We start from the raw sequence: 27,832 nt of genomic DNA on the forward strand, positions 1-27,832 counted from the left end.
TGCGATAATTGTATGAATTTAGATGACAACTGTCGTCGATCATTAGACAGTGAGTATGCGAGAACTATGAAATAAAGTAAATAGACACGCGTCATTTTGTTACAAAATTACATGGCGAACACATTTTATCTAATTCCAAACAGTTATCGTCGAATATACACGGTTAAAGGAGCACTGTGATTGACCAAATTAAAAAAGATATTAACGATTTATCCCTTTACAAGCGACGTTTCCTTCATCGCCATCGTAGCGAAGTAAGAAGAACACTTGCCTAGTAATCGTAAAGTTGGTGGTTTGAGTCCCCTTCGGGGTAATTTTTTGGTACTTTTTAAAAGTGTTTTTTAGACTCACCTTAATGTAACTAAATCACACATCTAGCCGATTTAACATTTTGGGGGAGTAATTTTGTGGTTCATTGGGGTTTTGTCGCATCTCTGCCGCTGGTGGCATAATTTTCAAAACGGTAGAGGGGCCACCGGGGATCGTCGCTGCGGCGCCGCCAATGTTTGGCGTGATGTCGCTAATTGCCCATTTGTGGTCCACTGACGCTTACGGCATGGAGACAATTCAGTGTGAGTGGCGAAACCATTCAGCAGCACCTTCATCAACTGAGGAAACACAAGAAGTTGGGTCGATGGGTCCCACATAACTTGATTCCGGGTCAAAAGGCAACGCAAGCAGACACCTGTGTTTCTTTGCTGTCTCGTCTGAGGAAGGAGCCATTTCTGGACAAGGTGTTGCCATGTGATGAGAAATGGGTCCTGTACGAAGTTCCACGGCGCCGTCATAATTGGTTAGCATCCCATGAACGGTTCCAAGACAGCCGAAACCAGTACTACACCACAAGAAAGTCCTCCTTGTGGACCCGGGACACCATTTTACTCCTTGGATAGGAAACACTGTTGCATCCGCCATACTCCCTTCCTTGGACAATCACTTTAAAGGATGCCAGCTCAAATCCCAAGTAGAGGTGCAAAATGCACTTGATAACTTCTTCACTTCACGGAACACCAACCTCTACCACGATGGAATAAATGGCCTTCCAGAACGTTTGCAGAAGGTTGTCGATCTATTCTTGATCTTCCAGATACGTGTTAGGTGACATATGAATGTCCGGAGGTGGTGGGTGAGAAAGCGATAGAACTTTCTTGTTTACCTATATAGATTGGTTCTGTGTATTGAAATAGTTATGCACAAAGGTAAGTTATGTTTGGTCGGGGGCAGTAGTTCTTGGTTAAACATAATACAAACTATCTGTAATATAATTTATGAAAATTATTATTATTATTACTATTAATAATAATAATAATAATAATAATAATAATAATAATAATAATAAGCTAAAACAGTGTTTTTAGTTTTCCGGAAGGAAACCAAAATTTTCCAGTTTTTTTCAGGCTTCAAAAACACTAGCTGTAACACATTTTTTTTTTAGATTGTAGCTGCCCCCTTTCAAAAACGATGGGCCCCTCCTACAGAAACCTGCTGGCTACACCTCTCATCTTAGGTGACATATCGATGTTCTAAGATTATAGGTCAAAAAGCGACAGAACTTTCTTCGTTAATTTTATACATACTATGTAAAACTACTGTATAAGTTCTAGTATCTCGAGTTCGGGAAGTCGGAATGTCTGGGGTCCAGTTTACTTCCCTGCAACCGAAAAGTACCTTGGAAGTGTCATCAAAGAAGTAACTAAAAAAAAAAAGAGCAAATGATCCCAGGTCAGTATTTGTAACACACAAGTTCAGATCAGTACTTACGGAGTTCTAAACCGTAAGAAAGTGGGAGGAAACGGGAGCAAATACAAAAAGTTGAAACACAGACATAAATCAATACAACTGTCTCGATCGATAGATGCTTTCACAATTGTTGAAAGGTGTAATTAAAAACATTGGTTTCGGTTTTGAAAAACGCATTTGTGCTTTCGGTTTTGAAAACCGCATTTGCGGTTTCGGTTTCCAAAACCGCATCTGCGGTTTCGATTTTGAAAACCGCATTTGCGGTTTCGGTTTTTGAAAACCACATTTGCGGTTTCGGTTTTGAAAACCGCATTTGCGGTTTTCGGTTTTCAGAAAACCGGTTTTCTCAAAAACCGAAAACCACAAATGTCACCAAAATTCAACAGCACTAGGCAGAATACCTATGATGATGATGATGATATATATATAACATTCTGTAAATCACGTTTTCAGTCAAAATTTAAAAAAATGAAATGAAATCTTTAAGTTTTACGTCCCACGATTATGCCGGTTAGGCTAAAAGAGACGGTGATAGTGAGAGATGAGTGAAACGGTGGAATGAAGAAAGTGGGAGGAAACGGGAGAACCCCGGGAAAACCCACGAACACGGTGTTTGCCCACCACAAAGTCCACACGGCGCGAGCTGGGATCGAACCAGGGACGCCAGGCACCGGAGGTGAACGCTCTACCACTGAGCCACCGCGCCCCTCAGTCGAAAGTATTTCATTTGTTTACCTTTGGAATACCAATATCTGGTCTAAATGATCTAAACCCTCATAAGTATTGTAATATTTATTTATTTATTTTGTATATTACTGTTACGCACACGCCCAAAATGCCATGATTTGTTCTTTCATTTTCCCAGATATTTCTTTTAAAGCTATAATTTTTAAAATGAGATTTCTTATTTTCCAATGCAAAATATTGTTGATAATGCTTTTACAATAATTTTGTGTTCCTTCTGTCGTGTCTTCTTTTTTCACCTCCCAAAAGTAAAGATTTAGGATTAAAAATGGTTGGAAAATGAAAATAGATAGATAACGTTGTCTCATTCCTGACAGCGGTCAGTCTTGACTCCCGCAACTTCCGAATCGTTTAATCAGATTGTCAACTAACCTAACTTTGAAGATGTCCATTCTCCACATTATTAGATGAACGATCTTTTCTCTTTTCGTAACTTCTTTCCCTCCCCTACCAACCTTCAGAAGATCAGTGAGGAACAATGGTGTGAATGGATCAGGAGGGCGTGTTTATTTCTTCACCTCCACGAGTAGGAGATCAAACTCTGCTGATTCTGCAATACCTGCATCCTGCGTTGTCACATTTCTTTGTAAAAAGTAATATTAATGAACTATAAGAACTAGATTGAAAATAAAAAAGTGAACATGTAATATTGGGGTAGGTTAACATCTTTACATAAGACAAATAATTTTCATAATATTTTGGAAAAAAGTTCAGCGTGTTATTATATAGGAACTGATGATCTTAGTTCAAAACGTTAGACACAGCCTTAACGTCCCACGGTTGCGCCGGTTAAGCCAAAACAGACGGTGATGATAAAATAATGAGTGAAAAACTGGAAGAAAACGGGAGAACCCCGAGAAAACCTATACACACGATGTTTGTCCACCACAAAGTCACTTTGCGGGGGCTGGGATCGAACCCGGTTCCCTACGCACCGGAGGTGAACGCTCTACCACTGAGCCACCGTGGCACCCCAAAAAATCAAAGTTCAATAATAATAATAATAATAATAATAATAATAATAATAATAATAATAATAATAATAATAATAATAATAATAATAATAATAATAATAAGTAAAAATGAAGCTCTCGAAGAAATAATTGATTTTGCAAATCTATGGCTTGAATGATTGGTCTAAGTTAAGTGAAATTTTAACCTTATACTTCCAGTAGACATTTGCGTAAAGGCCGGTCCGTATGATGCGCTTCGCCCCCTTGTCTAAGTTCTCTTTCGCATGTGACCCTCAACATCTGCCACCTTACCAATCTCTATGTAGATAAATTTCAACAGTCCAAACAGTTATTCTGGTCATTTTAGAGACACTCTCGGTAGTTTCAATATTAGAATTATTACGTACAGTCGAAAATTCGAAACGAATTTCTTGTATTATTGAACTAGATCGTATTGTAAAACTCAAGTTAATCATTCTCTGTAAATTTACTTAAAAACATGAATTTGTAACAATTCAAATCTTTATTTACAGGATACAAAGTGAAAATGTATTAAAATTTGTACTAAAACGAAGATATTTATAAAATATTTTTTTTTCTATATGATTATTTTGTATTGTTAAAATTTTGTTCATCGACGGGGGAAGGGGAGCGCCAAACGCATATTTTCTTTCAACATGACAGAATCGCACTTTTAATTATACTATAATTTTTCTTTTAAGAACGGCAACTATGAAGGTAAATGAGTGTATTCTCTGTGGCTTGAAAGGATAAAATTATGACGGAAGGTGGAAGAAAATACTGTATAGACTGATCCTGTTTTGAAAGAATGGACAAGAGATACTAAGTGATGTAGCCTGCAGTGTATTCGACATACAAACCAGTGTGGAAACTCATTGGAGAAGGGGGCTCTCACTAAGAATTTAAACACTCTGTTTTTGGGCGAATAGTATATTCGGAGGGAAATTGCGCCCACGTAGTTGGAGAGATGTGCTCCCCTCGGCTGAGGGCGGGGGAGGGCTGCAATTCTTATATGGTTAACTGCTAGCCCAAGATTCCCCTTCCCTCTAAAACATTCGTAAATAAAACACTGACTTAGCGTACAAAATCCGTATTAAACAATGGCAAGCGAAATCACAAGAGAAAACTATACTTAAAGGGACAAAGGAAAATATTCAAACCAGTTTTGGCGGTAATGTATCTTTAAAAATGTAGGTAAATACAAAATAATTTAATTTACTCGGTGTTTTGTCAGGCACACTGGAGTATTTGGTCTTGAAACACTGTCAAGAATGTTCATCATTTAGTATCATAAAATAACCAAGACATTCCATGATTATTTTCTACTTGCTTCTAAGAAATATCTGATCACAAAGACACTAAAACTTCTATCCCAAGTTGGCCAATTAAAAAAAAGAAGCGGACCAACGATACTCCCTGCTTACCTATGGTCGTTTCACAGCAGGTGTTATCTTCAAATAGAGAAAAAAAAGAGCTTTTTTGTAGAGAACAAAAAATCTACAGTGTTTTCGAATTACAATATACTTCTCCCTGCTATTGGAAGAACCAGGTGTCTACTTTGAGCCAACCTCACTCAACTTCACGCTCACAAACTCATTTCGACCTCACGCTCACTAACTCATTTCGACCGCTCACTTGACCTCACGCTTACCTCACTAGTCTGTCCTCACGCTCACTCAACCTCACGCTCGCATCACCAGTCTGACCTCACGCTCACAGCACCAACCTCACCTCATGCTCACTCAACCTCACGCACACATAACCAGTCTGACCTTACGCTCACAACATCATTCTAACCTCACGCTCACTCAACCTCACGCTTACTACGTGAGTTTGAGGTCGAGTGAGCGTGAGTTTCGAACTCGTGAGCGCCGATCTCATGAGTTTGGACACCTTTGGTAGTAATAGACTAACGTACTAACATTATAATCTTATAAGTCCCTCTACCTGATCCTAATAAAATAAAATGAATGAACAACACATGGTTTTGAGCTAGAGGTTACTCTAAGCAGAATATATATGCACACACTCTAATCTGAAGATCTGCAAATTTTCAGGTCAAGAGTAAATTTTCAGGCTCCCTTATTACCTTACATACGTATCAATGCTACAGTATGATATAGGAGACAACAACAGAAGAAAACATGTAATTAGAAGTATAAAATGCTTATATAATGTAGAAGTATTAACTTTCAACAAGATGCAAAATTTCCGTTCGCCTGGTCTCCATTGGAGACTAGAAATTTAGAGCTGGCGACCAGTGGTCAGTAGGAATGCTTTTTGCCTAAACTCACAGGGCTGCGCAGTTTCTGTTTTGCACGAAAATAACTGTCACCGTATAAGAGAAGTCACGGAATGTGTAGTCTTCATAACGAATATGGAAAGTGAAGTCTTCACAACGTTGTAATTCATCCATCCTTTCATCCTCAATCGAAATGTTTTGCATCCTGGCGTGTCTGGTTTTGAAATATTATGCCCTGATGTAATCTCCTTCTTTGTCAGACCAAAGGTCGTTGGGGGGGGGGGGGTGAAGGGCTCTCATAATTTGTACGTGAGAGATATTTGCGACCTTCATTTTTGGATTGGCGAATGCTTCTGACTTTGAAATTTTGCGCCCTGACTTACAATGAAGTCACTGCGACTCATAATGGCCTCCTAATATTACAAAAGGAGAGAAATGATTCTTAGAAGTATATATGATCACCATAGACAGTAACACGTGCTCTGGAACGTGCTCACATACTGCTTACAAAATTGGTAGTGGGCTGTTGTGGTATAGGGCTCGAGTATTCCAGCAGCTATGCTGACAATTGCTGGATGACTCTTAGTGAATATGAACGACTGTGAGACACCTCTTATAACAACTCATACATGTTCAAATGAGATTCAAGTCGGGAGAACAGGAACACTAGTCTATTTGCTGAGTATCTCATATTTTGCAGAGCTTGACCACCTGCACTGTTCGGTTCATTATTGCGCATTGTCATTCATACATAAGATGAAGTCAGAGCTAACTATATGTGTGAAAAAACTCACGTGGAAATGAAGTACAGTATCATAACGTTGACTGGGGAACATACCATAACGTTAAGCATTTATTCACAAGAACACCAGAAAATCCAAGCGAACATTGTCAGTAATTATCTTGGGGTTCATTACGTGTTCCAGTCTCTTGCTAGATGAGTGTACGTCCAAATTACTAATCAGACTGGAATCTGCTCTCAGTTGAGAAACGAACTCGATCTCACACCTCCTCGGCTGAGTCCTGATGTTCTTGATACTATCGTAAAAGTTGCTGCCAATATGCAGGTGTCAATGAAAGATAACGTAATATTCGATTTGCAAAGAGGCATCCTCGATGCATTCGCCGTAGAACAGTAAAGCATGAAAGTGAGTTCCTTAAAGTCCTGATAAATGACTTGGCTATTACACCCTCTGTTTGATGTTGGTTCCTTGTCGCTTGTTGCAAAATGTAGCTTCTGTCAATTTCTGTATTTGATCCTGGTCGGTTTGCACAGCATTGCCTATGGCTTGAATTGCTCCTATTTCACGTGAAACGTCGGTAATATAAAACTCCAACACCATTTTAGTTATACTTCGTCCTTCTTTCAGTTTCCATATCATTCTTCCGCGTGCAAAATCATTCAAATCGGCCCATGTTCTTTAGAGTAACATCATCACAATAAACCTTAAAATCTCTCTGACAGACATCTATTTTCTTATCCATGTCATCCAACTTTTTGGTGTTGGGATAGCAGAGCTACTTGGAGGTACAGTCACGCTAGCATCACGTCATGCAACGACTAGTTCCGTGGTATGTACGTGTAGGATATCTCTGGAAACATGCTACTCTCCGATCATTCATTTTCACTGCCTACATGATATTTTATATTACATTATATATCTCGTCCTTAAGTTTTGCTTCCGTGTGTATATTAATATTCATCAGTAAAAACACCATTCATCTATTACATGTAATTTGCCAATAGATAAAGAACGAAAATTTTAATTGACCAAGGTTTTTTATTAAATATAAAGAAAGTTATTTTCAAATTGCTACAGTAATTTTGAAGTTGTTTACTTGATAGTTTCGCTGAAAAAAAGCATTATCTATTTGAAACATGTAAGAAATAAATACCACAGATATCCTTTCTATATCAACATTTTAAAAATTTGTTTCAGTATCTGATTTTCTTATGGGCGTCTACCTCTTTGTGATTGGCTGCAGAGATATACAATTTAGGAACGAATATAGTAAAATGGCTAACCATTGGATGTCATCGTGGACTTGTACATTTGTAGGAATTCTTGCAATGACGTCATCAGAGGTATGTAAACATTTAATCGTAATTACATAATAAATTATAATATCTTAATTTTTATTACATTTTACACCCATATTGGAAATTACTAATGAAATTATAAATGTAGCAGTAATATGACATCTTTAGAGACAATTCTTGAAATTTGATTCAAAATGCTTCTCAATACAAAGCAATGGAAAGGAAATAAGGTAACATCAATTATTTTCGGCAGAGAAGTGTCCGGAGATCTTATAAGAAAAAAATTAGTGCATGTGAAAAAGTAAATGGAACTTTATCGTGATGGGTATTGTAAAAGAAGCGATATTAGCAGATACTAAACAATCCATGCAATATATAATCTTATTTTTAAACGGTGATATTTTTGACGATTTGTCAGTAACAACCCTATGCGGTCAATTTTTTAATGTTAATACATGATTTGATAGGGTTAGTTCCATAAACTGAGCACATTAAAATAAAAAAAAATAGTGAATACAATTAATTTTTCGAAAACTCAATGTACGTATTTAAACTAGTATTTGTACTCTATGTACTTACTGATATTGATCTCTAGACTTTGGTATCAGCAATTTGCGCTTTGTAGCCCATCCTAAGTTAGGATTAAACTTTTACTTTAATATAACAATTCTAACAACTTCAATAAATATTATTTCTACGGTTTCATAAACTGTTTTAATATCCTATAGTTGCTTTCTACTTATAATGACATTAGTAGTGCTCTGTATAGTTGCAGCGAGCGATTTTCGCTCCTACTATCTTCAAACTATATGAGTGTGTTTGTAGATTCCAGTTTATTTATTTATTTTTTTCACGGAAGGTATTTATTTAAAATCAGGGACATATAGATCTGAGGCATATTAGACTATAAGAACAAACTATTGTATCTATAATAAAATAGGACATGTAATGAAAGCAAGAAAAGAGACCAACGGCTATAATAAAGGAGAGCTAGCAATGGAAATGATAAGAAGAAATAACCAGAACAGTAAGAAGACGGAACCTAAGAAAGAAAAAGGAGGGGAAGAAAAGAGGTCATGTTGAGGATAGAGAATATGGGGGGAAAGAGGAGGGGTTAATTAAGAGAGCACTAGCAAAAATAGGGAGCTTTTCAAAGTACAGAGAAGAGAGTCAGAGATTATTGGATGAGTTATTCTGAGGAAGAAGAAGAAAGTAAGGACGGAAGAAATACGAAAGAAGTTCATGGATAGAAAGGGAGTGGCTTACAAGATATGGTGTACCGAATGTAACAGTTGATACATTGGTAAAATGGGGAGAAAACGTAAAAGAAAGGTCAAAACAACACAAAGACGACGTAAGATTAGAAAGAGAAAGAAATGTCATTTTTAAGGACGTCAGGGGCATGGGACATAATATTAATTGCTGCGAATTTGAAGTGATACAATGGGAGCAATGGACGTTGATAAGAAAGTGGAAGAAGGTTTATTTTATTTTTTAAGATATCCAAGATTAAGAAATGGATAGTGTTCCATCTGAGTTACAGTACTTTATTTCCAAAATAAAATTTATCTTTTTATTGATCATTCTAATAACATGTATCAAGTTTCGTTTAATACACTAGATGCGCTTTTGTCCGGCATTGTTCTCGTGATGTCGATTAAAATAACAATAATATTCTGTTTTATCGAACGTTTTCTCTTTGATAATACATTCGTCGTTTTCCTTGTTTTCCTTTCTTTCAGTAATCGAAGGTTTGAGGTATTCAAACCCTATTAGCTTCAACCCATGCAGCATGGCTCGATTCACAAAACGTGAAATGCACATAATACATAGAAAAATACTAAAACAGAGAGAGAGAGAGAGAGAGAGAGTTGTGTGTCTATCAGCATAACTTAAGTTATTATCCGCGTCATCTAAAGGAAGATTGTCACTCTCTGTTAAATACGAATTATGTTTGTACTGTACACAATACAACTCGCTATATAATTTAATTACTTTAGACTTTTCTGAAACTATCATGCATTGATTTCATTTTCTTTTTAATTTAGTGTCCCTTTTAGCGGCGAGGTTATATGAGACGTGGGAATACAGCTTAACGTGGAATCCGAACCGCATGAGCTCCCGTCGGAAATTGAACCCGGCTCTACCACACCAAAGGCGCGTACGCTAACTGCTTAGCCACGAAGGAACTCAACTGTCATACTCATTGTATGTCGGAATTGAATAAACTTTATAAATTATATCATTAAATGTCCTTTTTAAAATCCAGAGACAGTTTAAATACACAATTTATTTTTCACTGAATTTTCCTAAAACACTCATCAGAACGGACCATAGTGTAACTTGGAGAGAAAACATGCGTCCTAGGTGTTTTACGGAATTACGGAAAGGTGTCAAAGAAAATATATACAGGGATGATGGAGAATGACAAAAAAGAGGTAATTGAAGATAAGAATTTCTTATCCGAAAATGCATCAGTTTTGAGCTTTAGCACGCCAAAAATGTACTAAGTTAGAATAAAAGTAAATAGAACTAGAGAACGAATTGTCGGAGAAATGTCGGGTCAAAGGAAATAGTGCATTATTTGAGCTGGAGATTCGCTTCATAAACAAAAAGATGACTAACTGTAGCGGCGCGATAGGGAGCTCGAGAGCACTGGTTCGGATCGGAGACATTAGGTAAAACTTACCGGGAGGATGGAAAAGGACACAGAAAGCAATTCGAGAGACGGATCCCTATTTTGGAAATACAGCAATCCCGAGCTACAGCCCGACAAAAATGCGATTGACTAATACAAACGAGAAACAACTAGAGAACGAATTGTTGGAGAAAGCTCGTATCAAAGGAGGGGTCGCGGTGGCTCAGTGGTAGAGCGTTCACTCCTGGTGCATGGGGTCCTCTGTTCAAACCCTGCTCCCGCCAAGTGAACTCTGTAGCAGAAGTTCTCTCATTTCCTCGTACTTTCTTCATTCTACCATTCCATTCATTACTCATCATCATCGTGTCTTTTAGCCTAGCCGGCATAACCGTAGGACGTAAAACTTAAAATTTTTCGGATCAAAAGGAAATAGTGCGTTATTGGACTGGAGATTCGTTTCATGTAGAAATTGATGATGCACTATTTTCTTTGACCCGACCTTTCTCCGACAATTTGTTCTCTAGTTCTATTCATTTTTGTTCTATTTTGGTACACTTCCGGCGGGCTATAGCTCAGAACTGACGCATTTTTCGATAACAACTTCTTACCTTATACCACTTCTTTTCTCATTCTCCACCATCCCTTGAGGTTTGATCCGTCATTAAAGATACACCCTGTATAATAATGCATCAAAAGCAAATTGGTACTATATAAGTTATCGTGTATCAATAAAAAATTGGGAGTATGAAGTAATATCACTACGTAATTCTTTACTGATTTCAGGTCTATGTAGTGATTGGGGGGCATTAATGAAAATGCAGGATATATTACACTAAATGGAAGAGTTACAACAGAAATAATTGAGAAATCTTTTTTCTTAAATTGGGATGTAGAATCCATATCAGATGAGACAGGGTGAATAGACCACTCATTCCTCATTAATTTCAATCTCCTGTATAGGGGAGTACGGAAAAGAGTGAAATAAAATATTACAGTTTATTGTATAAAAATCTAATTAATTTAAGAAATTTATAGTTAAACTCTAAAAGAAACCAAGGGCGAAAGGACAGAAGGGTATATCCACTATAAGTTACTGCCTTTGACTCACTGCTAGGGAGCCCCTGGAGAAGGGCTGAGTAGGAAACCTTAAAGAAAATGTACGATATATTACGCCAACATGGAATACATTTTAACGAAAATGATCATGGAACATATTTTTGAAATTCGGGAAGTATCGGAATTAAAAGTTGTTCAAATTCACTTTCGTATTGATTTATATTCGTTCTCGGTAATTCTGTGGTTTATCTGCAGAATTCGCTTATCTGTGATTGTCGTGTCATTCGATTCCACCAAATTCGTTAATTTCCTATAGTTGATATTTCAACAGTAATTTCATACCATTATTTTTTTTCTTTTTTTGCTTTTAACTTTCAATGAGAGTATTAGTTTGTACCACAGAACCAAACCATAGTAAAGGTGCTTAAACAGCTAGCAAGCATTGTCAGTGATTTTAATTCCGTGAATCATAGATTTAATTCTTCAAAAATTTAATTAATTTGCATCAATGTTATTTCGCTTAGATCTATTCTAAATCAGAAAATATGGATTTGTGACATAGCGATAGATAAAAATTTTAATTCTTGACTTCGCTGAATAAAGAGGGCTGAAAATGAGTATTTTTTTAATGGTAAAGTTATTATTCACCTTTAGAAAAATTTATTATCATTTTAAAACGGCAGAATATGTTTTTACTTATAAAGTAGACGTTTATGTTTGCTACTTATAAAGTAAGATATAAATCTCAGTTTTTGCGTATTTTAGGCGGAATTGTCACACTTCTGCTGTTTTCTTCCATGACTCGAGCTAAACTGAAAATGGATTTGAGTTTTAGTTTAGCGTCCCCTTCAGCAGCGAGGCTATATGAGACGTGGACCTATAGTTTAACGTGCAATTCGAACCACATGAGATTCCGCCGGGAAACAAAGTTCCGTCTCTCACACTAAAGGCGAGTACGAAACCGCTCAGACACGAGGGAACTCTCCTTAGATTCTTAAAACATACATTAATATGAGGAGTTCCGGTAGTAATTGCTACCTTACAAAGGCTCTTAAAATTCTTCCTGCTAGTGCACTCCGTAGGAACAAACTAATCTTAAAGTTATTGCTATTCTGTGAAGAATATTTAATATTAGAGTTTCAACAAATAATCGAAGTCCAGATTGTAGGCTGTCGATATACATAAACTTAGACTTCTTTCTCACAGAATATTGGAAATCTAGAGGAAGTAAAATGAGGTAAATATGAAACTAATATATAAGTAACAAAGACTCCATTAACTATTTTCACCATAATTATTTCACCATAAATATATGATTAAGAAACGAGGCAATTCTCTAAAACTACCAGAAAAGTAATGTAGGAAAAGCACTTCTATGGTGTTTCTCTGGTACTTTGAAATCGATCTCGAAGTTTCCACCGTTTCACGACTGGTGTAAGTATAAACATATACCAAGTAACTGGGACTGAAGTGTTGTTGACTAAATCCTGAAGATCCTTTTTACATATAATGTGGGAATCCAATATGCATCCCTTTTATATTTTATTGTCTGAAAATTCCTCGTGTTTATCTGGTACAACAAACTTTGAGCTTTCTCAAAAATGAGAATTAGATTTTAGAAATAACTTTGACTTAATCCAATCACTTCACAGGTTGATGTATTGTACTCAAATTAGCCTTATATTATTTACATACAGAGCTTAAATATTCACAAATTATGATCATTTCCGGATTTTACTTTTTGTATGCTACATTATTTCAACGCTACTTTTAAAAATGAGTTAGACGTTACTACACAGAACACTTCAGATTGTATGGAGCATTTTTTTTTTTTTTTTTTTTTAGTTTCTCGTTTCTGCATGAAACTTCATACGTACAACGGAGATTTTTATATATCAAAATTTCCTACCTAAAGGAAAAAAAATATAATCTAAGAATATGTTTTTCGTCGTCATTACATAAATGTGAAAAGGTAATTAATAGACACAAAAATTGAATGAAAGCATTGGTACTACATTTCCATTTATCTTGTGAGAGAATTTCGAAAACACTCTGTACAAATGTTGGTAAAGAGACACTTGTTGAGCCTTAGATCAAATTGGAGGACTATAAATAAATAAGACAAAAGCCTATTACCTTCATTTCATATGTGATCTGTTATACAAGATGATTGGAATGTAGCTTTTTGTTTTGAATAGAATTACGATGAGCGTTATCCAATGTTTGTACACCATTGAACGTGCCTGAACTTTTAAAAGGCATTTTCAAACTCATTTTCTGCTCTTTTTTATCACTGCACCTTGTGTCGACAAGCTCTATTTCCGTACGTGTATAAGAATGAAATGAAATTTTCGATCTATTTTATTAACTTATCCTCCACAAGCAAAATATTAAAAACAAAAGACCTTTATCATGCTTTCCCAGAGACGCTTTTCTATCACTCAGCAGAGAGAATATTTCACTTAATTTTTCTCACCGTGTTCTCTTTCACAAAAATCACATATATAATGTGAAATTTTTCTATGCACATCTCATAATCTATCTTCACTCTCACATCAATAGTAAAGTAGTACCTACATAAAAAGAACCTAAATCTCGAATTGTTTATTTTTTAAAAAAATTAAAGGGGTTTACGTAGACTTAGGGGTGGCTTTTATATATACACCGAGTGTCCCAAAACTGGTGGCTATAACTACAAAAAGCTGTAAAAAATGTAAAAAGGAATATTAAGTATGATTACAGTATATACTCCTTGTGGCCATTTTCAAGTCCTGGAATCAACCAAAATATTCCAGGACCAACTGTATGACAAAGCCGCACAGAAACTTTCAACCACTAGCTTGTTCTACAAATCTATCAGAGTTACATCAATTTTTGTGAGATGATAGTGAAGGCTGTAGACGTTGATACTATCTCCATTTGTTAACATTGGTACGAGTTACATCATGTTCCAAGAAAAGTTGAATTAGTAACTTGTTTGTGCCTCTGTTAGTAAGTTACAGTTCCAGTTTATACATATAACTTGTGTTGGTGCTAATACATATGTTTCAATTGTCATCTCGAACAAATTGAGTTTATGTTGGACAACATAGAGTCTGTGGATTTAACGGGAGTATCCCTGTTTCCTCCCACATTTTAATACTACCAATTCCTTTATGATTTACTTGTCTTAATGATTGGTTTCCCTAGCCTAAACCGGATAATTGTGGGACAATAATCGGAAAGGTATATTTTCCTACGAATCGATGCTACTACAATGGATTCATCTACATCTCGAAATCATAGCTATAAACCAAAATGTATATATGACGTTACCCCATTATAAAATATTTGGTTGGCTGTAGCGTCGGAAAAAACCGGCATTTTAGAACACCTGATGTAGCCTGTATGACCTTACTAATTAGGTATATATACATACAGTATATACACGCTCAAGTGTTCTTTGAAGTGCTATCGCATTATGATTTGCTATACAAAATCCTGTAAATGAGATGCAAACGAAAAGTTGGAAAGAGAAATATTACGCATTAATGATCATAATCTATTGCCGAGGTGTGTTATTATTGTAATAAAAAGATATAGGTTTCTCACTATATTTTTGTTCTTTCATAACAAAACTTTTATCTTTGGATCTAACTTGTAGTATGTCCATTAGAAAATCCAACTATTTCTTAGGATGTGTTTAAAGTTCACTAACACAAATCAATCAACTATGGACTACGTGCCAATACGGAAGATTGGCCGTAAAATTGACGAGCTAAAGACCATGAGCACTTTCAACATTTTATAAAATCCCAAAATAAAGCACTTTAGGTTTCCGGGATATATTTGAGTTTAAATATCTTGCGAAAGTACTGGGCTTCGACAGTACATTGTTGTTTTGCTCTTTTTTCTTTTTCAAATTTATTTGTAGCCCTACAAAAAAGGTTTATGAATAGCAAGTTGAGTGGTTTCATAGAACTTGCCAAGTTTTCATCATTTACGCAATCTTGTTTCTCATTGGAATGATCAAATACCGTATGCGTAAGTTTTCTTGGGTTTCTCCAATTTCCTACAACTTTTTTCAATCCGCCATTTCAATCATTCGTTTCTCATTGTCATCGTATCATTTAGTTTACTAGCATAATCGTGGGGTGTACAACTGAAATATTTCGTTTCCATTTTTCATAGTAATGACGAAAGAACTGTTAGGATTAAAACGTTAACTAAAGAGAAAAAGATAACTGAGATGTATTCGCTTTGCATTTCCTTATAATTTGCTCTAGGTAATGGATATTTGTTTGAAGTTTTTAAGTTTTCGTTTTTTTGTCATAAGAACGAAAGGGAAGTTTATTTCATGGACTAGGTAAGGCCCATATCCCGCTTATTGGCAGCATTACAAATTCAGCTCTTGATACAGAGGTTGACATAGACACATTCAGCTTAGTTAATGTGTGAAATGACGACGTTAATATACTATTTCTATATTTTGTTTTTATTATCATACACTTACTTATCTCTGATGTACAAAAATATGTTCCATTTTAATCATTTCATATTCACGTAAAGTAGTAAAAAATTGAAAATAGTAAAAAATAGTAATATATATCGGGTGTTCTAAAAATGGTGGCTTTGGAATACAGGCCAAAATAAAGCGAAATTGATACATGATGATTTGCTCTCCTACCCGCTATGATGAATCAAACTTTCACAACATGGCAATGTCGTAGATTAATTTGGAACTATTAACACCACTCTACAAATACATCAAGAAGTTAAATCGATTGCTACTCTAATAAGTTATGCTAGTGTCGATCTATCTCGACTTTAGCTACCATCTGGAGAGAATCGATGCAACTAATAGATTAATAGATCTACCTTATGGTTCTTTGTTTGCGACGTTCCCACAGAGTGTAGTTCGTGTCTCCAGACAAGAACCGGAAACGCATACAAATATATATACAGCTTTATTATGACTTGTAGAGTAGTGCTCTGTGGTCCGTAGGGGGCCATTTCTAGAACACCCAATATATATATATATATATATATATAGTGAATCAAAAGTCTGGACACGGTGGAATAAATCGAGAACTTAACTTAAATCGAAAAACCAAAAAACACGTGTTTAGTAATATTAAAAAAACTATCTGATGAAACCAAACTCGACCCTCTAGACCCACCCACTGGGGGCTGGAGTGGAGTCAACTTTGAAATTTCAAATGGAAATCCCAATTTTTGATTGCAGATTTGGATTCTACGGCCCAAACTATGTAAGGTTTCATCAACACTTTTCCGTCGATGCATTATATGGCGCCATAATCGGCGAAAGTAAATTAACTGTTTGGGGTGAAAAAGAAAGACATTTTGCTGTTAGACCGAGAATCGTTACCAACAGATCCGTCACCGTTAACGACCTGCCACTTATAAACGAATCGCTCAGGTGAACGTCGCTTTAACATGTGAATGAACGAACGAGCAATGCCATCCCAATGTTGCAATCCCATGTCACGTGCCACTAAACGTGTTATAATTCACACATCCATACGTTGCATGTGAGAAGAGAAAACAATAATGAAACGAATAACACACACACACACACACACACACACACACACACACACACACACACACACACACACACACACACACACAGGTATCACTTCTTGTATAAATGCTCCACTATAATTCCCAAATTACAGGTTACGCCTATAACCTTCGTCATGTCTATCCCGAACGAAAGTTCGATCAACGTACTTAAGAGGACTCCATGCCACGAAAATGAAATGAAATTTTTGACTTTTAGGTCCCACGATTTTGCCGGTTAGGCTAAAGGAGACGGTGATTATGAGAGAGATGAATGAAATGGTGGAATTAAGAAAGTTGGAGGAAACGGGAGATCCCCGAGAAAACCCACGCACACGGTTTCTGTCCACCACAAAGTTCATTTGGCGGGAGCAGGTTTTGAACCCAGGACCCCAAGCACCAGAGGTGAACGCTCTACAACTGAGCCACCGTGGCCCCATCCATGCCACGAAATTAAGGTGGTACCGTACATATGTATTGAAATGTGCACTCTGTTCACACAATGCTCTTTAGTGGTAACTCCTTTAGTTTTGAAATTATATTGGATCGACAGAATCTAATCTTGTCTAGGGTCCGATGTGATCAATTTATTGATGACACATTAATAATGTCGTATTTACGATTTTGTTTCGGGAGGGGCTTTGCTAACTTTCGGGGGGACTTTGCCTGGAAATGTGAAAATTCTGCAAGATATTTCATTTACTTTACTATACTAAGTAAGATTTCGGGGGGAGCTTAAGCCCGGAAGCCACCCCCCTAAATAAGCCACTGCACATTATAGACATTTAAAAATTAAAGGATGAAAGGATTAAAAATAAAAATAAAACATACTACTACAGACTACTACCCTTTACAGACTACTACTACTACTACTACTACAACTACTACTACAACAACTACTACTACTAATGCTACAATTACTACTACTACAACTAATGCTACAATTCCTATTACTACTACTGCTACTACAACTACTAGCAGATAATAATATAATCTATATATATAAAAGAGAACGTACAAAATCCTTTGTCCGCTCATCACGCTAATACGGCTGAACCAATTTCTTTCATTTTTGGGGGGTTATTAGGATTTGGACCCTAGATGGTTTTTATCATATCACTTTAATTTTTAATTACCAGTGTCTTGAGATAATTGACCATTCAAGTGTCCATAACGTACAAATCCTTTGTTATTAGTTCATCATAGGTAAAAATAAACGTATTTATATGCAACCCGCATGACCGTGTCACTCGGCGGGTTAACATAAATGACAGGCGATATACAGCGGAAAATAGCTTGAATCTTCTGTTTAAAATTTTTTAATTGATTTGCTTATTTTTACAGACACTTTTACAATATGCAAGCACCGGGATGACCGCAGCGAAGCGGGGCGGGTTAACATAAATGACAGGCGATATAATGTTAAGATTTACTGCAATCTTCTATGGTTTTTATCATATCACTTGAAAGCGAAAAAGTAAAAATTATCTAAGTAACAAAGTTTATTGCGTTCCGGGGTGACCGCAGCGAAGCGGGGTGAACGCTGCTAGTACACTATAATAATAATAATAATAATAATAATAATAATAATAATAATAATAATAATAATAATAATAATAAGAATAAGAATAATAAGGAGAAGAAGAAGTAAAGAAAGAATTCAATAATAATTTCACCCATCTAAAACTATGCGAGACTGCGAGCAGTCTCGTGAGTCGCAGTCCGACTATTCGCTCAAATCAGCCGAAATGATGTCGAAAATCATGATGCCGTCGCTTCGGAGGACGACGTCGTGCCACTGCTGGGCCAAGACAACCGTCTGTCTCATAGCTGCCGTTCCTGAACAGCGGCGGGGCCGTCACGGTGTTCGCTGCCAAGCCGACAAATAGGCAGCCGCCTTTGAACCAGCACTAGCACACCCTTTTCGCTGCTGTCACCCAATAATCGACGATGGTCGGACGAACTTCGTCGGCAATTGTTCATGGGGAACGTCTCGGTTCCAAAACCTAATAGAGGTTCGGATCTCACTTTCAACTGTAGGTCCCGTCTCTCTCGTCCCACTGCGGAAAAGGAACGATAAACACCCTAACAAACCCAATAGTCACACATTTTCTTTTGTTTTTTGATCACATGTATACTTCTTTCATCACATCTACAGCATTGAAGCTAATTAAAGTTCATATAGGAAGTTCTCCTGATTTCGCCATTACAGCGCCACGTCACACAGCGACAACGATGTTTCGACTAAATCTTATACAGGTTTGTGCGCAGAATCCGACTCTGCAATAAGAAATAAAAGCTTCCATTTCAAAGCTTTCAGCTAACCCCACCTAGCGGTAGGGTGCGGTATCGTGTTTGGTACCATTGAATAACTTTGTTGATCCGACGCGTATTTCTCAAAATACTGCACCTTGTACAGACGGTCGGAGCTAATATCAAGCTCATAAACGAAGAGGGGAGCATCTAATTTCGCCGATTACAGCATGATCTCACAGATCGACGAAAAAGTTTTGATTATACCTTACATTATTTGGGATGCAGTCTCCGAATCTTCAATAAAACATTGGAGTTCCCATTTGAAAAACCAATGCCCCCCCACTCCTTTTCAGAAGGTGGGGGCGGAGTGTTGCGTTTGATATCATCAGATAGCTTCTTGAAACATACTAAATACGTTGTTTTTTTTTGCGCTTTTATGATCAGAAGTATATTTCTCCAGTTACTCTACCGTGGCCAAACTTTTGGTTCACCCGTTATTTCAAACATAAATTAGCTTGACAGTTAAAGGCTATTTTTGATAATTTCACACCATTCGAATAGTTCCACGTTATAGGGCCAATTCTACACTATCCTGATATCTTTTAATCGTCAGATAATATAACACTGGTCGCAGTGGTCATGTGTTATTTTGTGTAAGATGAGATCTACTACCGCGACAAGGTTGGATCATTCCGATAATTTATCTTTATCTGAGAATGGTACAATCGACCCTAATGAATGTCATATTTTAGCGATTAGAAAAGAGTTATATCAATACATTTTCATCTTAGACACAGAAGTCAAAAAACACCATAGTGCAATAAGCAGATACTTCAATAGCTATACTTTTCTTCAATTTTCCTTTTACTTTTAATTATTTTATTTTTTGTCCTCTACTCGCCGCTTTTGAATTTTCTGGTTTGCAACACTGATACTGCCCGAAGCCCGAATGAAGAAGGTGTGCCTTTCTCTGTGTTTTCTGTCTGTGTGTAGTGTGCTTCTAAACAGTGACGAGAAGGAACAGAGAAGTGAACCAGTGACACTGAACGAGAACAGAGGTCGGAAATACTACCAAGCTCATGAACGAAATGGGAGTATTTAGGGGCCATTTATTTTCCCCGATTACTGCGCCATGTTATGCATCAACGGAAAAGTGTGTATGAAACTTTACATAGTTTGGGCCATAGAATCCAAATCTGCAATCAAAAATTGGGGTTTCCATTAGAAATTTCAAAATTGACCCCACTCCAGCCCCCAGGGGGTGGGTCTAGAGGGTCAAGTTTGGTTTCATCAGATAGGTTTTTAATATAACTAAACACGTGTTTTTTTTCTTTTTCGATCCGAAGTTAAGTTCTCGATTTATTCCACCGTGTCCAGACTTTTGATTCACTCTGTATATATATATATATATATATATATATATATATATATATATATATATATATATATATATATAGGTGTTTCAAAATAACACCGACAATATTTGTGAGGTGATTCCTGACACCAAGATAAGACATTGAGCATAGATCAACCAGGGTGCACAAATGCTTCCCTTCGGAGTTACAGCCTACCAAAAACATGAAAAAATGAATTTTAAAGGTCCATAGCTCTAAAAGTATGAAACCTACCGTCGTCGGGCCAAGGAAATAATGTGTGCCCTATTTAATAATCCAAGTCTCAAAGTCGTAAGATAATCACACAAGAACTTTTATAGAGAGAGAGTTCGGCTACAGACATATAATTTGAAGTACTCACCAAGTACCTATATAAAAATTGTTGCGGAAGTACTCCAGGATTTTGAAACATGGATAATTGGATAGGGCAATACTAGTTCCTAAGTGAAGTCTTGACCCGAGTACGGTAAAAGTCCCATAATATTAGAGCTATGGACTTTTAAGGTTCATTTTTTCATGTTTCGGGAGCCTACCCCAGCCTATAACTACGAAAGGAAATATTTGTGCACCCAAGTAGGTCTATACTTTTTGTCTTCTCTTGGTGTCAGGAATCACCTCCCAAACATTGTCGGTGTTGTTATATATTGTTACTTTAGGAAGAATATCAATTGTATTAATTTGACACACTAATATTTTTACCAGACTGTTTACATCAGTTACTTATTGGAAGCGTTCACTTATACATCTATTTACTTTGCAGGTATCTGTGTTAATATTGGCTTTTATGTCTTTGGAGAGATTTCTGTTCATCACAATTCCCTTTGGAGGCCACAAGCTCACCATGAGATCTGCTTATCTTAGTTGCTTCATCATCTGGATATTCGGGATTGCTGTTGCTATTATTCCAAGTAAGCTTCGATCGTTTTGTAGTAGAAAATAATATTTTTAATTTATAACATAAAGCTTAGTGGATATTAATTGCGCTTAAGGAAGTCACTATGTTAGTCTATTTCTCATATAAGCATTGAGGTAACATGCCGAATAACTAGTTCCAATATTTACAGGGGACATTAATTGCCCGAACAAAAAACAGCACTCCATTTTCTGACAAACATCAAAGGAGGCCATTTCGCTCACAAGTAATACGCATAAGTGAAGTTCTCTTGCGTTAATGATATGTCTGCTGGGTATGATATTCTATTATTTACTCCTTTCGAGAAACAAAACCGGACAATTCTATCACTTTTGTTTCTCGAGTTACTCAAAATTCTTATTGGTATATTTTCATCTGGATACACTATATTAATTATATACGGATTATTGTAACTCACAGACTGATGTGTTTCCTTCTTTCGACGAAATTGTCCACTTTTAACTTCTGCCAAGCTTAATAGTTTCAAAACAAATTTCATAGCCAGCGGCGCAGCTACAGTGATTGTGCCCTGGGCAAGAACTCGCCTTAGAAACCCTCCCCCCCAACGCTGATCAACCAAACCAAAATACTCCTTGACTACATCTAATGCTGGACTATTCCATTTTTCTCTTCAAGTGGTAAAGCTTGATTTGAATATTGCAGTACGTAATCTAATTTTTAGTATAACATAAACCAGCAAACCACCAAACCACTTCCACCGGGAAAAGCATTGGAAGAAATCTTCCTTCTGTAACCACCCTCCTCTCACCAAACTCACGCAATTTCTGCTGATTATGTTGCATATTATATAAGAAATTACGGACAACCATTCTTTTACTGTATGGTTAATTTACCTATCTGTCTGTAGTCTAAATAACAATATTATTACTATAGGTGCAGTATATAAAAACTCGTCAATTGTATGAAATTTAAGTGTTATAATATGCAGTATTTTAATCCGAGAAAACAAAAAAAAAAAAAAAAATAAAATAAAATAAAATAAATAAATAAATAAAATAAAAAAATAATGTCAAATTTTTGTGTACATAAGTACGATTTTTAAAGTTTCTATGTTCTGTTATTCTTCGAATTGACAAAATATATGTGAATCCTTTAAGATTAAAAAAAAAAAGCCAAAAAAATTACTGCTCTAAAGTTATTAATAAATGTATGAATACGAATTAAAAATAAAACACACCATAACTGAAAAAAATACACCAAACTAATTAGTATTTGATTGCCCTATAATATGAGAGCAGCATATCTGCCATATTCTTATAGTCTTATAATAACTGCAAATCACAATGTTTTTGGGATTATCTATATCTGGGCATTCTAGACACCTATGGCCTTAAGCCCGCCCTTATGAGATATGACTCCCTCGGCGAGCACATTATATGGCAAATTACGAAAGAAATCAAACTGCCAGGGATCTTTATGTTTGGTACTATCCTCCCAGGTGCTTCTGTGAATGAAGAAAACCAAGTAAGAACCTGATTTCTGATTACTCGACTAAGAAAAACTGTGACAGCTTTTCGACTGATTGTACCCAATGAATCGATCCCGGACCGCTCGCACCAACATTGAGATGATTAGAAACTATTAGCTAAGTGGAGCCAATATTTTTATTTTAATCTTACATTCAAATTTCTTATTTCTACTTTTACTTCTACGTTAAAATTTCTGTTTCGGGGACCTTGCTGACCCCTAATCATTTTTGTATTTTAATTGTTAATGAACAGAGTTACTTCTAGGTACTGATGTCGTTATTATAAATGTTTTAGAATAACTTGATTACATCACTGCCGTACTCAAACAAGGTTAGCGTGTTTATATGTCCATCTTCTATATAATATTACGAGAAGATTAAAAAATGTTATATTACTATAGTAATATAAAAATATGTTTTGGCTAAGAAGGGTTTATGTTGAATCTTCTAAAACCATTGAGAAAATAGTCAACATAAATTGACAAAATAATAATAATAATAATAATAATAATAATAATAATAATAATAATAATAATAATAATAATAAATTTAATATCGTTGTTGAAATTCTTTCGGTGATGAAATACTGTGTGTACCACTGGTTTCCTATACAGGGTTTTCATAAAGTATGGACGGATTTAATTCGCTTATAATTTACATAAAAATGCTCATATTGAAATCAAATAAAGTGCAAACGGTAGCGGAAGGATTACATTTTTACCTGTAATCTGCACCAGCTCAGTTCATTCACCGCCACACCTCCAACTGGGCGCCACTAGGAATCGACTTCTGTGGGCTATTGATGATGCTTTCCCTTACCCTGCTCACTGTTGCAGGCGATGTTGGCGGCCTCCCACTTCGAGGACGGTCCAGGACGCTTCCCATCTCCAAGAACTTAGCATGCCACTTTCGGATTTCACTCTCAGTCGGTGCAGGCTTTTTAAACTCTTTGGTGAACTTTCGACACACCAGAATTGGTGATTTTAGCTCTGCGTACCACAGAACACATTGCGCTTTCTCTTTCACCGACGCCATCTTTGATACGGTAACAGTGTTGCCAACTAAAAATTTAATAATTCCGCTACCGTTTGCACTTTATTTGATTTCATTATGAGCATTTTTATGAAAATTATAAGCAAATTAAATCCGTCTAGACTTTATGAACACCCTGTATAATTAAACATATAGAAATATGAGGGTAAGTCAATAAGTATCTACAATCAGTTTCTATTTTTTTTAGTACCACAAGATTACAATGTTTTATTCATATCATTTTTCAACATATTCAGCCTGCTTTTCGAAATCCCTGTTGCACAAGTATTCCGATTTTCTCCGCAAAATAGGGTTTTCGTTGCGCGGCAAGCCACGAATGTACCGTAACCTTCACCTGTTGATTGGAGCTGAATCAATGGCATCTTTGAATTGACCAAACAAATAGAAATCCGACGGAGCGATATCGGGAATGTAAGCAGGATGCTCCAAAGCCACGAAATTCAGCGTCTGATGATTTTGAAGAGTGTAGGCATTGCTACATGAACGCGCATTTTCATGCAACACAAGTACGTTTTCCGATATTCTGCTTCTGCGTTTATTACGAATTACAGAATTCAACTTGCTTACTATCATCTCACTGTACGTTTTACTGTTTATTATTGACCCCTTTTCCGGATGATTTTCCAGGATTGGCCCTTATGAATGCCAAAATACCTTATGAATAATGATGAATATGCGTTGCTACTTCATCATTAGTCAGTCGTCAGTTATTAAGAATCAAGGCACGGACTCGTTTATTATTATCATCAGTTGTTGCTGGACGCCCTACTCTTTCGTCATTGTCATCCTTTAGTAGTGGATTGAACAGTTCAAAAGGATTCGAACTAGCGTAAACACTTCGCTTTGGCAACTCATTTCCCCTTATTGTGCTGAAAGTCTTCGTGCATTTTCTCTTCTTATTCATCTTTAGGCCAAAAAAGGATAAAAAGAATCGGACGACAAAACTCTGTTTTTCTTTGGTGCACGCAAAGAGTGGCACGGCCATTTTTACTTTGAAACAGTACAAAGCAGACTAACGTGATAAAGCTGTAACCTATCACAGGCAAAGGCAAGGGTAACCCCTAACGTCTGGTGAGCGCGCAATATCGTAGAGTGAAGCTGAAAAGAAACAGAAAAATATTGCTGTTCCTTATTGACTTACTTTCGTAGAATGGGGGCCTGATCTTATTCCACTATGTTCGCCATATCACATACTATTGGTCCAATTTTAAGTCTGGAGCATGAAAACCTATGAGATCAATGATTTTCTGAAAAAAAAACGAATGATCATTCTAACAAATGATTTCATTAAACAATTCGTATTATTATAATGTTAGAAAGCATTTACATATTGCTTCTATGAATATATTTAATTTTGGAAATTAGAATTTCTAATTAGCTCTAATTAGAAATCAAAATTACAGCTCTAATTAGAGATCGGAACTTCTATAAATAAGGATTCCAGTTACTTATTTACTTAAAATCGTATTTAGTAATTATGCTATCAATATGCTTGTCACATATCTCTATAGAGAAAATAATATTGATGTGTTTCTTATTAGTATACAGAACAAATATATTAAGTATATTTGCGAATTGCACTTACAGAATCACAATTATTGCACTTTTCAGGATAGTGAAGATTAAAATATGAAATAAAAACTAAATTTGTAAGTGATATATTTTCTTTCGTTCATTTTAATTTCATTGCGGCGGAATCTCAAGAACAGTATGCAATACAGTTAGAGTGATAAGGAAACGCTTCATGACATAGTTAAAATATAATATACATTGTATAATAATTATGGCATATTGCAGTACAAGCAATGATATGGTAGCTGCTTGTAATAAATTAATATTGCAATGTTTTTTCTTCTATATGTATATTAGGGTTGATCGAAGAAGATCAGATTTTTGAGTATCGAGTTCTAATTGAGCTCAAAAGTTGCATATTCGCATGCTAATCAAAGGAAAAATAACAAAAAAAAAACTCACACTTCTGATTTTCAGTTCGCGCAAACGGCCTATTTTTTTTTTTTTTTTTAAAAAAAGACAAACAACACGAAAATTTATCTTTACGCAATAAATATACAGATTACTTGTTTTTCATTTCTGTAGCGTCTAAGTACTTAATTTTAGTTGTGTGAGGGCATGTGTGTTAATAATTCGTTAATGTGTGATTTTATACATTTTATTTTTATAATGATTTTGCAGCTCTTCGTCCATTTGTCAACTTTTTTTTTTCCATGTAATGGCCCAGAACTCCCTACGAGGAGGTGGCTGCAATTCGAGTTCCACATACATCCTACTCAACTCTCCTACCAATTAGGATGTGCTAAATTATGTTGATTTATTCAAAGATGTTGTCTTAAACTCAGATTTTTTAATCAAATTTTGGCATTGTGAGTCTTGAGAGCAAAGTTGCTCTAATGTAGCCAACTCTGTTTTCTTATCCACACTCTTTTCCTGCAGACTCCGCAAGAGGTTTGACACCTTTCGACTTCCTGAATATGGCATGGGAATTTTAAGAAGTCATGAGCAGATTTTTCATGCATAAGTGATGATAGTTTCTGTTGTAAGCTTTCGAGCACTGGAGAGGTGATAGCTTACGTTTTCTCGGATCTTATCAGCTCACTATAATTCGTGGCATCAAAATTTAATGAAATTACTATTAAAAGTCTAACAGAGCAATTCAGACAGGGCAGTGTGCTCCAGATGTGGCTATAATAGATCCTAGACCTCCCAGTTACTTCCGATGGTTGACATGTGCAAATCGGGTCTTACGGTTGTACGTTCCTCAAATAAATCTTACGAATGGACTCAAAGTGCTTGTAAACTACATTATAAAGTGTTGGATATTGGATAATGGAGAATGGCACAAAGTGCTTACAAAGATGATACTAGACCGTTACGCAGTTAAGAGAATAATATGTGCAAACAAAAAATGGATAGATTGGAGTTATGTTAAGACAAGATTAGAGGAATGTTATGAATGTTAAATAAGATTTATATTATGATGTAAGTAAAGATAGCGGGTTTACGAAACACGATTGATTTAAGTAACTGAGATTAAAGTGTAGGCATAGATATAGAATAAAGAGGTGAAATAAGATATTGTGTGTAGTTGAGATTGGAGAATTGTTGGATATTGGATAATGGAGAATGGCACAAAGTGCTTACAAAGATGATACTAGACCGTTACGCAGTTAAGAGAATAATATGTGCAAACAAAAAATGGATAGATTGGAGTTATGTTAAGACAAGATTAGAGGAATGTTATGAATGTTAAATAAGATTTATATTATGATGTAAGTAAAGATAGCGGGTTTACGAAACACGATTGATTTAAGTAACTGAGATTAAAGTGTAGGCATAGATATAGAATAAAGAGGTGAAATAAGATATTGTGTGTAGTTGAGATTCTTACATAAAGACATATGTTCCTATCTGGTTCGACATAAAGAGATATCAGTCAGTGAAAAATGAAACTAAACATATTTTGAAGGTAGTTCAAACAATTAGATATTTGCCAAACAACCTTAAAAGAATTATCAATCCTGTGATTTAGAGAAAAGCATTCTTCTGTCATTCAAAGAACATATTGTTAGCTATGACAGTGTATGAGAGACAACACGTACGAGAGTTGGGTTACGGGAGATGCTAGAGGCAAGAGATCAAGATCCGAAGTTGAAATCTGTTAGAACTTTTGTGGCAACTTCAATAAATTTTGATGCCACGGACTACAGTGAGC

General features: G+C 36.0%; 1 protein-coding gene across 1 annotated transcript in view; it reads left to right on the plus strand.

Annotated features, from left to right (window-relative positions):
* Positions 1–27,832, plus strand: part of LOC145681037 (relaxin receptor 2-like) — a 262,579-nt gene that overhangs the window by 214,489 nt on the left and 20,258 nt on the right. The window contains exons 11-12 of the mRNA XM_081752359.1: positions 7,641–7,786; positions 21,408–21,555. Of these exons, the coding sequence (XP_081608485.1) occupies positions 7,641–7,786; positions 21,408–21,555 (294 nt within the window). The remainder of the gene's footprint in view (positions 1–7,640; positions 7,787–21,407; positions 21,556–27,832) is intronic.

This window comes from Thermobia domestica, chromosome 3 (genome assembly GCF_964235325.1).
Source record: "Thermobia domestica chromosome 3, izTheDome1.hap1.1, whole genome shotgun sequence".
Lineage (NCBI taxonomy): Eukaryota > Metazoa > Arthropoda > Insecta > Zygentoma > Lepismatidae > Thermobia > Thermobia domestica.